This window comes from Lagopus leucura, unplaced genomic scaffold, assembly GCF_019238085.1.
Source record: "Lagopus leucura isolate 7727_CA_CO unplaced genomic scaffold, USGS_WTPT01 Super-Scaffold_73, whole genome shotgun sequence".
Lineage (NCBI taxonomy): Eukaryota > Metazoa > Chordata > Aves > Galliformes > Phasianidae > Lagopus > Lagopus leucura.
In genome coordinates this window covers 14,510,733-14,524,975 of record NW_024962252.1, presented here as the reverse complement: position 1 = coordinate 14,524,975, position 14,243 = coordinate 14,510,733, and the positions used below count along the sequence as shown (strand labels likewise).

The 14,243-nt window shown below is 34.9% G+C and overlaps 1 protein-coding gene across 1 annotated transcript in view; it reads left to right on the top strand.

The window, feature by feature from the left end:
- CSMD1 (CUB and Sushi multiple domains 1) overlaps positions 1–14,243 on the top strand; it is a 990,707-nt gene that overhangs the window by 781,045 nt on the left and 195,419 nt on the right. Inside the window, exons 18-21 of the mRNA XM_042877582.1 lie at positions 3,491–3,679; positions 9,020–9,136; positions 10,255–10,470; positions 11,842–12,030. Coding sequence (XP_042733516.1) covers positions 3,491–3,679; positions 9,020–9,136; positions 10,255–10,470; positions 11,842–12,030 — 711 coding nt within the window. The remainder of the gene's footprint in view (positions 1–3,490; positions 3,680–9,019; positions 9,137–10,254; positions 10,471–11,841; positions 12,031–14,243) is intronic.

The window sequence follows — 14,243 nt, the reverse complement described above, 5'->3', positions numbered from 1 at the left end:
AAGGGACTGTGAAAGTACCAGGAAATCCTTACATGCAAAGCATAAGCAGTCTCCACTATGCTGAAAATACCTTCCAGGTTCTCTTTAGAGAAAGAGCTTTTCAACGGTTCTTTGGAGAAAGAATGAGAAAAGCTCTTGTAATAACAGCATCCTTCTCTTTCCTTTTGTTACCTACTCATTCATCTCCCATTTCACTATTTTCACTTATCAGCTTCTCTCTTCACTGGTGCAGGTTACCCAGAAAGGTGGTGGATGCCCCATCCCTGAGGACACACAAGATTGGGTTGGGTAGGGCTCTGAGCAACCTGATCTACCTCCAGGTGTCCCTGTTCATTGCGTGGGAGTTCGACCAGACAACCTTTAATGCTCCAATCTTCTAATAATTCCTACCATTTAACTTTAAGCCTAATCTCATGTATGATTGCAACCCATGCCAACTAGCATTTTCCCATTCAGTACCTGGGTATAGCTCTAGGGATAACTTCAGCTAGAATCACAGAATTATAGGGATTGGAAGGGAACTGTAGAGACCAAGTCCAACCCCAGAGACTGTTCTCAGCAGGTAGCAGGGTCAAGTCCATGCTGTTTTGAGGTGGGCAAGGTGTATGAATGCTAGCTGAATCATGCATTCAAATTGGGATCCCTCCATAATTTAATTTCATGGCCTCCAATTCTAATGCTTGGAAGTGTGTTCTGACACCTGCCTCACTGATGTTCTGTATGAAGCTATTCTGATAACAAAGAATAGCACTCTTGCTTTTAACTGAAGTGTTTCTATTGTTCAAAATATTCTTTTCACTGAATAGCACAGGAACTGCTCGTCAGCTAACAGTGGCTATAGCACTAGCCACATTTTGATTTCTACTTGTCTAACCAGCCTTATTTTCTTCATCTATTTCATACAATGAACACTCTAAACAATCTCTTACCAATATTACCTTAATATTTTACTTTTCTAATGTAGTAGGCAATGCAACATTCTAATTATTTTAGCTATTTGAATTGTAATATATGAGTATATAGTTAATGAAACTGTATATCTGTTTTATGCTTTATTCATTGTATTTATCAACAGGTTCATTTCCTCTTTTGAGATCTAATGAACTCTAACTATTTAATCAGTTTCAAAAAATTGATTATATTTCCATTTGCAAAATATGGATTTTAATAATAAATGAAGCATCTTATATAGCTAGCATACCAGAAAATTGATTAATGTTTGATGAAATTTCAATATTGACAGTAAAATTTTTAAGGATGCTTGTCCATATATTTCAATTATACAGTGATGTACCACACCTGATTTGTTTGTATGTTTGCATTTCATTTTGGATTGTGTGTTATGTTCCTTTAAAAGAGAGTACGATTAAATTATAGGATAGAATATTATTTGTTTATGTCATTCTCACTGATGCACAGCAAAGTCAAAGAATTATATTTTTGGGGGAAGCTACTGACTCCCTGTCTTTTTAGGAATTACTGCATTAGGGAGAGTGGGAGAGGAAAGATACAGGTTTAATCTGGACTTCAATTCAACCCCTTATAAATAGTGTAATTTTTCAAACCCTGGACAGTTTATCAGTTGATGCCAAAATTTCTCATGTATACTTTAACGTTGTCTTTTTAGAGTCAGGACTCTTGACATTACCCATTATTAAGCTTTTCTTAAATTATCTCCCACTGAGAAAAAAAAAATATATTCAAAGAAGCAATATAAAATGCTTATTTTTTGGTCTGTGTATGTTTGCTAAACATCAAATCTGAATATTTTCCCCTTAAAGTGAAGTCCTTTTGCCCAAGCTGACTTTTTTTATATATAGCACCACTATTTCAATTACAACGCTGGAAGTTGCAAGGATTACTACATCCTCTGTTGTCCTTGAAAATACCTGGAAAGTTATATTTTATTTCAAAACAAAACTAATAAAATTTTACCTGTTATATATGATTCAGAATCCCAAAACTGTGTATGTATTGTGAAAGGGGTAAAGGGGTGCTTAAAGAGGAAATAATTTTAAGCACCCTGCCATGGACTTCCATCTACTGTAACATACTTCAAAACACAGTTTATAGTTTGTGAAAAAAATAGTGTATTAATGTTAAAATTTAATGTGCTATTAATATTTATTTATGCCACTTATAGTAATGAATATTGTGTACTTAAAAGGGTTTTTTGAGTCTGTATTAATCCATTTAAGCCAAATAAAGGGAATCTGGCTTCCCTTCTGTAATGTTCTGTATGCATTAAGAACATGTAGTCACGTCTAGAAGAAATTTATTCATCTACAATTTAAGTAGGTACCTTTTGGCAAAATTCTTAACCGAAAAATAGCTGGAGGGTACCGGGAATACTTCTCCGAGTAAGATAGAATCATTATTTTCTTCGTGTTTTCAGTTGTAATTCTGATTTAATCTTCATATCCACAAATTCTAAAACCTTTACTTTATGCCATTGTAAGTCAATTTTTTCCTTTCTTTGTAACTACCTTTACTTAATCCTTAATTTTATGTGGTAGCCCACAAAAAATTAAATAGAGACTTTACATTAAATAATGAGTTCTCGTATACTTTTTGTCATATATTTTGTCATACTTGTATATACTGTATTTTGTCATATACTGTATAGACTCTTCTATACAATGTAATTACTCCATACTCCTTCTTTCAGATAAGCATTACATAGCTATATAAGCTTTCATTACCTTTCTATTTTTGATGCGTTAGATTACAAATTTTTCTTAGTTCAGCAAGTATAGATTTTTTTATACTGTACTGTTTGCTAAGGTAACAACTGCTTCTACGGAAGAAAGTTGACTTATCCCACCACATCAAAAATGGAATAGACTAAATGGACTATATTGGACAATTTATTATTGCTAGATTAATATTATTATTTATATTATTATAAGTATACTAATACTAGATTAATATTATTATTACTAGATTAGCTCTGGCCACAAAAAAGGTTATTAGTCACTAAAACAGGCTCTCCAGGGCAATGGTTACGGTGCTAATCTCGCTAGAGTTCAAGAAGCCTATAAACAACATTCTCAGACAGCAGGATTTGATTTTTGCATAGTCCTGTTTGGAGGCAGGAGTTGCACTCAGTAAACCTTTTCAGTCCCTTTCAAGTTGGTATATTCTGTGATTCTGAATCTCATGTTAATTTTTTTTTTTTTTAATTAACATCTTCCAATATATGCAAATGCTCAATGCTTATGTTGTCTCTTTTTTCCATTGATTGGTCAAATATAGAGCTCTATTTTTTTCCTACTTAGTTTGAGATTCTCTACTCCATGAGATTGACAATTATAAAACGGTCCTGACAACAACTAAACAAAGCCCTTTATATCTCACATCAGTTTTTAGCAAATGCTCACAAGTATTCTTTATGATTTATTTATTCATCTTGCTTATTGATTTGTGCTTGTCTGTGATTTTTCTGTTTACTGTCTCAAAAACGGGGACACATAAAATTTTGTGTTTTCAGGTGTTACTCTGGAATCAGATTCCTGCCTTGACCCAGGAATTCCTGTGAATGGCCATCGCCATGGAAACAACTTTAATATCCGCTCTACTGTAACTTTCAGCTGTGATCCAGGATATACACTGAGTGATGAAGAACCACTCATATGTGAAAGAAACCATCAGTGGAATCACGCGTTACCCAGCTGTGATGGTAAGTGTCGTGTTCATCAGAAAGAAGTCCAAGGAAGCTGATCTCTTATTTTCAAGATCTAATTAAACTTGTCATTGCTGCTACCTACCTTCAAGATCCATACTTTTAAAAATTAATTTTACTGTTAATAAAAGTTTTACTTCATATCTCTGTATTAACTTTCAGTCAGTAATATCTCTAAGGAGTGGTGAAATTTACAGGTATTTTTTCAGTACATTAGAAATCTGCAGTTCAGTAACTGTAGAAAAGGCAAGACATAGTGAAGTTGGGGAACAACAAAACTATTTAGAGCTTATGTTCTTCTAAATGTCTAACGTTAGTAGACTAGCCAAGATAGTACAGAAGTGGTAAAACTGAAAATACGTGTGCATGTCTTCGTTCTAGTTTTTGTATGAAGGCATATTTCTCTTTATAGAAATGGTAGATATGGGTTTAATTTAATTACCAGAAGAAATAAATTATGTGGGAAGTCACAGAGGCTGCTTTTATGGTTATGCAGTATGAGACTGTGCATCTTTAAAAAAAAAAAAAAGGCAAATGCTAAAATGTATTAGCAAATCTTTCTGTGTTCTTTTTATTGTTGAAAAGTTTTCTAAGTTTTTTTTTTTTTTATGAACTATGCAATGAACTAATTTTCAATGTAGTCACCATGATTAGCTATGTGATTTCACCAGTAATTAATAACAGCCTGCATGACATGCTCATTAAAATCTGCAACAGCTGAGGTAGCTGAAACATATCACCCACCACTACATCCACTTTTTAGTCTCCAGAAGCATTCAGCAAGCATCAATGAATGGGCGAATTTTTTTCTTCCTGGAGGAACTTAATGACACACCTTTGCTTCGTATGCAATTCCATGTCAGACATAGTTTTGACAGATTGTCCTTCTGCTACTATCTGTCACACGGCAACAAAATGAAATAGAATGGGACTAGGAACGAAATCTTCTTGCATCCCTTAAGGGTTATTTGCACCCTCTGCTTCCCTAAAGCTTCTATATACCAATGCATGCAGCATGAGTACTAGAGAGGAGGAACTAGAGATCTGTTTGCGGTCAAAAGGCTGTGATCTCACTGTGATCGTGGAGACATGGTAAGCCAGCTCACACAATTGGAATCATGTCATGAATGGCTGTGTCCTTTTTAGGAAAGACAAGCCTATGAGGTAGAGTTTCTCTTTATGTGAGAGAGCAACAAGAATGTATCAAGCTTCCCCTGGAGTTGAATGATGAATGATTGGAGAGCTTGTGGATGAGAATTAAGAGGCAAGCTCATATGGATGACACCGTTGTGGAAGTGTCCTTCAGGCCACCAGATGAGGAAGAGAAAGTTGAAGTCTTCTACAAGCAGTTGGAAGTAGCCTTGTGATCCCACGCACTGGTTCTTATGGGGGTCTTCAATCATAAACATATTTGTTGGATAAGCAACACAGCCAGGCACACGCAATCCAGAAGGTTCCTGCAGTGCACTGAAGATAACTTTCTGACAGAGATGGTGGAGCAGCCAACGAGGAGCGATGTACTGTTGGACCTTGTTCTTACTAACAAGGAAGAGCTGTTTGGGGTTGTAAAGGTTGGGGGCAGCTTGGGACGCAGCAGTCATGAGATGGTGGAATGCAAGATCTTTTATGGAAGAAGTAAAGCAACAAGTAGGAGAGCTAATTTCAGGAGAGCTAATTTTGACCTCTTCAAAGACCTACTTGGAGTTATTCCCTGGGCTAGCACATTGGAAGGTAAGGGGACCCAAGGGAGCTGGTCAGCACTTAAACATCACTTCTTTGAAGCTCAAAATCAGTGCATCCCTAAAAGTAAAAAATTAGGGAAAGGTGGCAGGAGACCTGCATGGATGAGCAAGGAACAAGGATAAATTCAAATGGAAGAAGGTCTATGAAATGTGAGAAGAAAAAAGTCTCTCTGCATGAGAAGAGTATAGGAATGTTATCAGAATCTGCAGGGATGTAACAAAGAATTAAATCTGACAAAGAAAGTCAAGAATAACAAGAAAGACATCGTAAAATATGTCACCTGTAAATGGAGGACTAGGGACACTGTGGGTCTGTTACTGAGGTTGCGTGCCCTGATAACAGTAGACACTGAGAAGGCAGAGATGCTGAATGCCTTCTTTTTTGTCTTTGTCTTTGTCTTTGTCTTTGTCTTTGTCTTTGTCTTTGTCTTTGTCTTTGTCTTTCTCTTTCTCTTTCTCTTTCTCTTTCTCTTTCTCGTTCTCGTTCTCGTTCTCGTTCTCTTTCTCTTTCTCTTTCTCTTTCTCTTTCTCTTTCTCTTTTTCTTTTTCTTTTTCTTTTTCTTTTTCTTTTTCTTTTTCTTTTTCTTTTTCTTTTTCTTTTTCTTTTTCTTTTTTTTTTTACTTAGACTGCTGCTTGGGAATTCTAGACTCTGGAGGTAAGAGAAAATCTGGGGAATGGAAGTCTTTACCTTGGTCAAGGTGAACCTATCAAAGAGTGTTTAGCCAAAATCGACACACACAAAATCATGATCCCATGAGTGCTAATGGAGGTGAGTCTCCAGGGGAGATTCAGGTTGGATTTTAGGAAATACTACTTTTCTGAATGAGTTGTCAGGTGCTGGGATGAGCTGCTCAGGAAGGTGGTGGAGTCACTGACCCTGGAGGTGTTCAAGGAATATTTAGACTGAGGGACATGATTTAGTGAGAATGGTTGGTGAGAGGCGGATGGTTGGACTGGATGACCTTGTAGGTCTTTTCCAACCTTGGTGTTTCTTTGATTCTAAGATTGCTGAACCACACTCTATCATCTTTGAAGGGTGAGGAGGGGTGTTTGAGAACTGGAGGATAACCAACATCACACTAGGCTTCAAAAAGGGCAAAAAGGACAATTCAAGTACCTACAGGCCAGTCAGCCTTATTTCTGTCCCAGAAGAGTTGATAAAACAGCATGTTCTGGATGCCATCTCTAAGCATTTGGAAGAGAAGAAGGTTCTCAGGAGAAGTCAACATGGATTCACCAAGGGAAATCATGTAATCATGTCCCACCAGCATCTTATCCTTCTATGATGTCGTGACCAGCTGGGGAGAGCAGTGAATGTTGTGTACTTTGACTTTAGCAAGGCGTTTGACACTGTCTTCCACAACATCTATGTGAAGAAGTTAAGAAAGTATCAGATAGGTGAGTGGATGGTGAGATAGCTTGAGAACTAGCTGACTGACAGAGCTCAATTTCGTGATCAGTGGTGTTGAGTCTAGCTGGAGGCCTTAAACTAGTGGTATTTCCCAGGGATCATCTTCCTCAGTGACCTGGGTGAGGGGATAGAGTTCACCCTCTGGAAGCTAAGGATCATACAAAGCTGGGAGGAGTGGCTGACACACTGGAAGTCCGTGCTGCTACTCATCAAGACCTGGACAGATGGAGAGCTGGGCAGAGAGGAATCTGATGAGGTTTAACCAGATGAAGTGTAGAGTCTTGAACCTGGGGAGGAATAATTGTATGCATCAGTACCAGTTAGCGGCTGACCTGTTGGAGAGGAACTCTGAAGAGAAGGACCTGGATGTCCTGATGGACAGCAGGTTGGCCATGAGCCGGTAGTATGCCCTTGTGGCCAAGAAGGCCAGTGTCATCCTGGGGTATGTTAAAAAGAGCATGATTGATGGAGATTGTCCTCCTCCTCTTCTCTGCGCTGGTGAGGCCACATCCAGAGTACTGTGTCCAGTTTTGGGCTCTTTGTTCAAAAAATACATTATTTTCCTAGAAGGAGTCCAGCAGAGGGCAATAAAAATAATTAAGGACCTGAGGTACCCCCCTTATGAGGAAAGACAGAGAGACCTGGGGCTCACCAGCCTGTAGGAGAAATAGCTGAGAGGGGATATTATCACTGTTTATAAACATCTGAAGTGTGGGAGTCAAGTCAATGGGGGCAGGCTCTTTTGGTGGAATGCAGTAGTATAACAAGGAACAGTGGGCAGATACTGGATCACATGAAGTTCCCTACTAAAACAGGAAAGAAATTCTTTGCTGTCAGAGATGGTGCACTGGTACAGACTGCCCAGAGAGGTTGTGGAGTCTCATTCTCTGGAGATATTTAAGAGCTACCTGGACACCTACATCTGTGATTTGCAGTGAGGAACCTGCTTTAGCAGGGAGTTGGACTTGATAATCTGTAAAGATCCCTTCCAAACCCTACAGTTCTGTGATTCTGTGAATACTGGTGGAAAGATTCAGCCATACCACTACCATCAGTCTCTGCTGTTGTGAATCAACATAATAAAATTGGAGACATTTGTTTGAGAGCAGCCCTAGTATATGTAAAAAATATGTAAATTCTAACAATTTAAAAAGCTTTAATAATTACCTTAGTCTAGTAAGAAATGAAAGCAGAACATTAGCTATAATGCCAGCTTTATACCTTTATGTGTAAATATAATTTGTTGCAATGTTTGTTATGTATATTTCCAACTAGTTCATGACAAATTTTATTGCTCTGTATGAGGAAGAAAACTAAAAGCAACCTAACGCTTTTTTTGCTGTAATTTAAAATATTTATTATGTTAAAATTTGAAAAAAAAAAAACAAACAAACAAAAAAACTAAACATTAACAGATGAGGGAAAAGCATAGTCATGCTGTATTTATAAGATCAGTGAGCAATTCAGCAAAGCAAATCTTTAATTAATTTCCCATGCAAATTTGTCTGGCTTTGCTTAGCAAAATGGCAGGATGCATAAAATGTTTTCTAGTGTAGTTTTTGTGCCTTTAAAAATACAGAGGATGGTACAATCAGAACCTCAGAAAAAGAGGAAAGTACTCTTGTTTTTTCTTTTTTCTCTGAATATCACAGGTAAAGTCAAATAGAAAATAACCTTTTCTATTCTTTGGAAAATATATGTTTTGTTTCTTTTTTTTTTTCTTCTTCTTTATATATATAAATAGGATGAAATACCTTTATGAGTCTATAGCCCAATAAAGTTGGTTGTAGGATATTGATGTGTGAGTTAGTTTAAACACAAACACAAGAAGATTAATCCTACTTCTTAAATGCTGTTATAATAGGAATTAATACTCGCAATATTTAGAAACACTGTTTTATTTATTTTGGTGTCTTGCTATTTAACAGAAGAGATTGTAGATGAAAAATAAATTCCCTATAAAAGACTAGTTTAAGAATAAATAAATAGTTGTCTAATTTTAATTTCTTTAAATCAGACAAATTAACTTCAGAATTTCATACTTAACCCTATTTTTCAGTTTTTAGAGTTGTTAAAAATCTGAAAAGGATTTTTTTTTTCTTTTTTTTTTTTTTTTAAATAAAGGACAGGACATCCTGTGTGACTTTTCCTTTCCTTTCCATTTTTTTTTTTCTTCTCTTAAGCATTATGTGGTGGATATATTCACGGAAGAAGTGGAACCATTCTTTCTCCAGGTTTTCCGGATTTTTATCCAAACTCTTTAAACTGCACTTGGACTATTGAAGTGTCACATGGCAAGGGTAAGAATCTAATACAAACTCCATGTGTATACGTACTATCTGTGTTTAATAAACACAACATGTTGTTTATGAATCAATTTAAATCATATTATCAGCTATTCTTCTGAAGTTTAACTTCCCCAAATAAATGCCTCCAAATGTTGTAGTGTTTCTAGTTTGTCTTTATTTTGAAAAAGCAGTACTCTTTTAACAGTGAACTGAGATAATGTGTCCTTATTAAAAAAAAAAAAGGGTAGAAGGCAGAAGAGCCAGAATATATTTATATTGTTACTCATTAAATGGAACTAAAATACTTGGTGAAAACTGCCAGGGCCTTGTTGATAACTGTTCTCCATTATTAAACACGAAACAGCAAATTTGATTTGTGTCTTAGTACGCTAGATTTCAGACTAGGATCAAATGGTTAAGCTCAAAAATCTTATATATCTTCACGCTGTATACACAGTAGAATAACATTTGAGTGCATAGTTAAGCTTAGCAGTTTATCCGTTAGTGAAATACATTTAAGAACTAACGAAAAATAAAAGCCTAGAAAGTACAAATGATAACACTGAATCAAAATATAATGAAATATAATGAAATATTCTTCAATTACTTTCCTATGGCAAGGTAAGCCTTAGCTTTTTTTGATATCAGTCTGAGAAATATTGGAAGTTTCTACTATTTGGAATCTACTTACAGGTCGGACTTTTGTTTAAGACTAGTATGGCATTTTTAAATGTAAAACGTGTGAACATTTTTTAAGACTTCCTCTGCCCTCAATAAATAATTATATTTGAAAAGCTAACTTTAGTGGAAAATTCAATTCATTGTCAGACTGAAAGCTGACAATTGGAAAGGCAGTCGTTACTTGAGCGAAGGACAGGCTCTAGCTAATACGAACTCGTGTTCGTATATTGAAGACTGTACATAAAACTTACATTGCCTTAGTCCTTGTGTATGCTAGTTTAATAATGAGACAATTCTAAAGAAATAAGATTTCAGATTTTGATTTCATGAATGACTTTTTCTAAAGATCTTTCCGTATCATTTTCTTTTTACTTTCTGTGCTACCTATGATTAATGAAACAGAATAACTTTCTGTGAAATTGTTTTTTCTCTTTTTAATAATTTTATAGGTGTGCAGCTGTTATTTCATACTTTTCATCTTGAGAGCTCTCATGACTATTTGCTCATCACTGAAGATGGCAGCTTCGCAGAACCAGTAGCCAGGTTAACTGGCTCAGTCTTACCCCCTACTATTAAAGCTGGCCTCTTCGGAAACTTTACTGCACAACTTCGATTTATATCTGATTTTTCAATTTCTTATGAAGGCTTCAATATAACATTTTCAGGTAAGATATTATATCATGCTAAATTTCCAGAAGTTGTTTCCAGATTTTTGTACTTGTATATAGGAAAAATGTTATGAAACACCCATAAAAAAGGAAATTAAACTGTATAGTATATATCTTAGAAGATCAGCTGACATTTAGAAGATGGTCGTGAATTATTTTAAGGAATTTTCCCTGTTTCCAAAGAACTGTTAACTACGAGAAAAAGTGGCTTGGAAGAAAATAGAGGGAAAAAAAAAGATGAGCAGTAAGTCTTCAGAAGAAGGAAACTAATTGGAACTGTTTCAGTGAAAGGGAAGAAACTGTAAATAAGCAGTAGTGTGCTAACTCAAAATCACAGGCAAATTTTAATCAAAGGCTGATATTAGAATTTAAAAAAAATGTATATATCTATACTAATCAGCTGACTTTATTGAACAAAATAGAGAATCTTTCCATATAATTGCTCTCATTTGGGAAGATCCTGAGTAGTAGAAAGAAACTATAAACCCCACCAGGTCCTGCAGGTAAAATTCTAAGGTCTGGAAACATATGACTTAACACATCTGTATTGCACTGTTAGTCCAAGAGTGTCATTCCTTCTGAGAATAACAGGAATTGTAAGACATATATTGTTGTGTATACATTTACTATATACATTAAAGTAATGGTAAAGAAGCAATTGTACAACTTAGGGGGCATTTGAGGGCTTCAGTCTTACTGCTTCTAATGATTTTCAGTTTCCATAGATTTGCCAATTATTCCTGGTTCATAGTTGCAAAAGAGACACAAATTCAGACACTTAGAGACTTATTTTGAAAAATGTATATATATATATTTGTTTTCAGTTGGGTGATGCCTGTTTGGTTTCAGAAAAGCACGTAAACGGTTTGCTAGGTTAAGAAGACAGTTTTACTTAGGAAAATGAAGGACAGTTTTTTAAAATGTGACCATATGTCTTTCAATTCTCATGACCTTACATTTGATTTTTTTTTTTCTTTTTTTTGTTAGATTTTCTTCATTACACAGTGAATTTTTAAACTGTCTCACATCTAAAGCTGTTTGGGAGTTCAGACCAAATGAACCAAATAATATACTGAAGATGTAATTAAACAAAATTATAGTAAAACACTTATAGTACAAGCTGATTACAGCTCTTTGAAATTAGAAAAATAAATCTAGTGTGGGTGGGATGCAATAGATACATAATTACTATATATATTGCCATAACAGAAATATAGTGCTGGTTTTAGTAGAGAAAATGATCCTGAAATGCATGTTTTTGAAGCAGTGTGTAATGACATACTACAACTAAATTGGCAAGCTTCTCCTCTCCAACCCATGCAGAAATCTTGTTGCATTTACTTATATAGCCTGTTTTATTGTCTGCAGAATATGATCTAGAGCCATGTGATGATCCTGGCGTTCCTGCCTTCAGCAGGCGAATTGGCTTTCAGTTTGGTGTTGGAGACTCCTTGATCTTTTCTTGTTTCCCTGGATATCGCTTGGAAGGTGCTAATAAACTTACCTGCCTGGGTGGTGGTCGGCGTGTATGGAGTGCACCTCTGCCAAGGTGTGTGGGTAGGTGGTCACATGCTTTCATTTCATTCATCAAGTCGTTATTAGCACATGGCATGTTTTGGAATACTGGGAAGAGAAGAAAACAGTTGGGTTGAACGTATTCAACCCAAGTTGAAGATATAAGTAATGCACTTTTTTTACTTGGAGAACTAAAATAAGAAAGAAGAATAGTTAGAACTGTGGGAGAAAGTAAGATCAGAATGTCTTGTGAGAAAAAATGTAAATACAGTAATTGAACTGTACACTTGCCCTTATTAAGATGCAAAGTTAATAGTCTGTCAGGGTAAATAAGCAAAATTTAGGGCTCTTGGTGAAAACAGCCTTTATAAGAGTACTCCAAACTGTTTTAAGGGCTTTTTTTTCATATTATTGTAACTTTAAGTTCTTTTTTATAATTTATAAACCGTAATATAGTATTTGTAAACTGTAATTTTTAAATGTGCTGTTTTTAAAAATCAGTAAATACATGCTCAGGTTGAGCAATTTTTTCTTTTTCTTTTTTTTTTTTTTTTTTTTTTTGGTGAGAAACTAAAGGATTGGATTTTTAAAATTTTTACAGTATCTGTGTATGGTTTGATGAGAACATCTTATCATCACTATTTAAAGCATCTGATCAGTTACTGTTGACATAATGCTTCTGAAATGTTAAATAATTCCACACACCTGCCTCTAAATATATTGTCTTAAGACAATTGTTTTAAACACAGTTTTATTTAATTAAGAAAGACACTCCACTACGTCTTGTTTCTTTTACTTATTATAAAAGTCCATATCTATATCTGGAAAATGTTGTAAGTCATACACTGTATATAATCATAAAATACATACATACATTTTTATGGCAAAAAAAGAGAAGTATTTGTAATTATGTTTTAATGACCTGGGTTTATATGATCAATGAAAGAGAATCCAGTATTGTATGGAATTTGCCATTTTTTCTTAAATAGAAGTTTTTCATCCTAGACTATTTTCAGCTAGACTGTTCTTAGAATAAACACTGGCTTAACACTGACCATGAATGTTGAATAACCAAGTGCACATTATCATAGATCAATTTAAAGTGTCATATTTCAGTACAAGAATATCCACATATTCAGTTTAAGCCTAGAATTCTGTTTTTCCCAATTTTTAAGATTGCTAAACATTTCCATAGTTTTCCAATTACAATCTCTGTCTCAAAATGTCTTAATTCAAACAAAGAAAAAATAAAAATACTTTTTTTTTTTTTTTAAATAACCACAGTTCTGGAGGACTGTAAGATCACTGGATATTATGTGAAGATAATACGAGACATGATGAGATATGAAAACAAAATGATGCAAACTTATCTAACTCCTCAAAGGACAACTGGTAGATGTTACAAAAGTACATCTGTCACCAGCTATCAAGTACCAAAAAGTTAATTTGTTCCTGTACTATGAATTGAGTAGGTGTTCTTAATCTGCAGGCAATTTTTAGTGGATAGGATTCAGATTCTGAATTAGACTGTTTTCAGGTTTGTTGTGTACGTGTGTATGAGTTCCAATTACTGATAACTGTCAGTAAAGTCAGTACAGAAAGCCTAGATTTCAGTGTCTGCTTTACAGTGAGATGAATCAGTCTCCAGGCATTCTTTAGATGCCTAAAAAAGGAATTATTTGTATTAGATTTTAAAATGTCACGAGTCTGACAGAATGTTTTCATTTTATGTAAGCTTTCTTTCTTTTTTTTTTTTTTCTTTTTTTTTTTCCCTCATATATTTCCTACTAATTTTGAAATAATAATATTATTTATTTGGAAAGTCATTTGTCTATTCCCAAATTTATTACTTACTATTAGAGATAGTTAGAATAAGATAAAGTTTATTGGATATAATTAAATTAATATGGCTTAGTTTGGAAAAAAATTACTAGCTATAATGACGTTCCATATAGACTAGAAATTGAGCTAGAACTCCCTACTTGCTGACAGGGCAGCTTGAGAAGCAGAGAAGGTCCTGAAGCTATCTATGTTAGCACTGTTCATCAATAGCTAAAACATCACTGTGTCATCAATACTATTTTTCTTAGATCCAAACCAATAGCATGATATGAGTTCTTATGAATGACTTATCCTAGTCCCAAACAGTAGATTTGTATAACACTTTGTGCTGTGGAAACAATTCTCTATATTTCAGCTATCTGTTGAATCCTTCATGACATGGTTTTTCAGGAGGATCCCTTTCCTCCAACTGT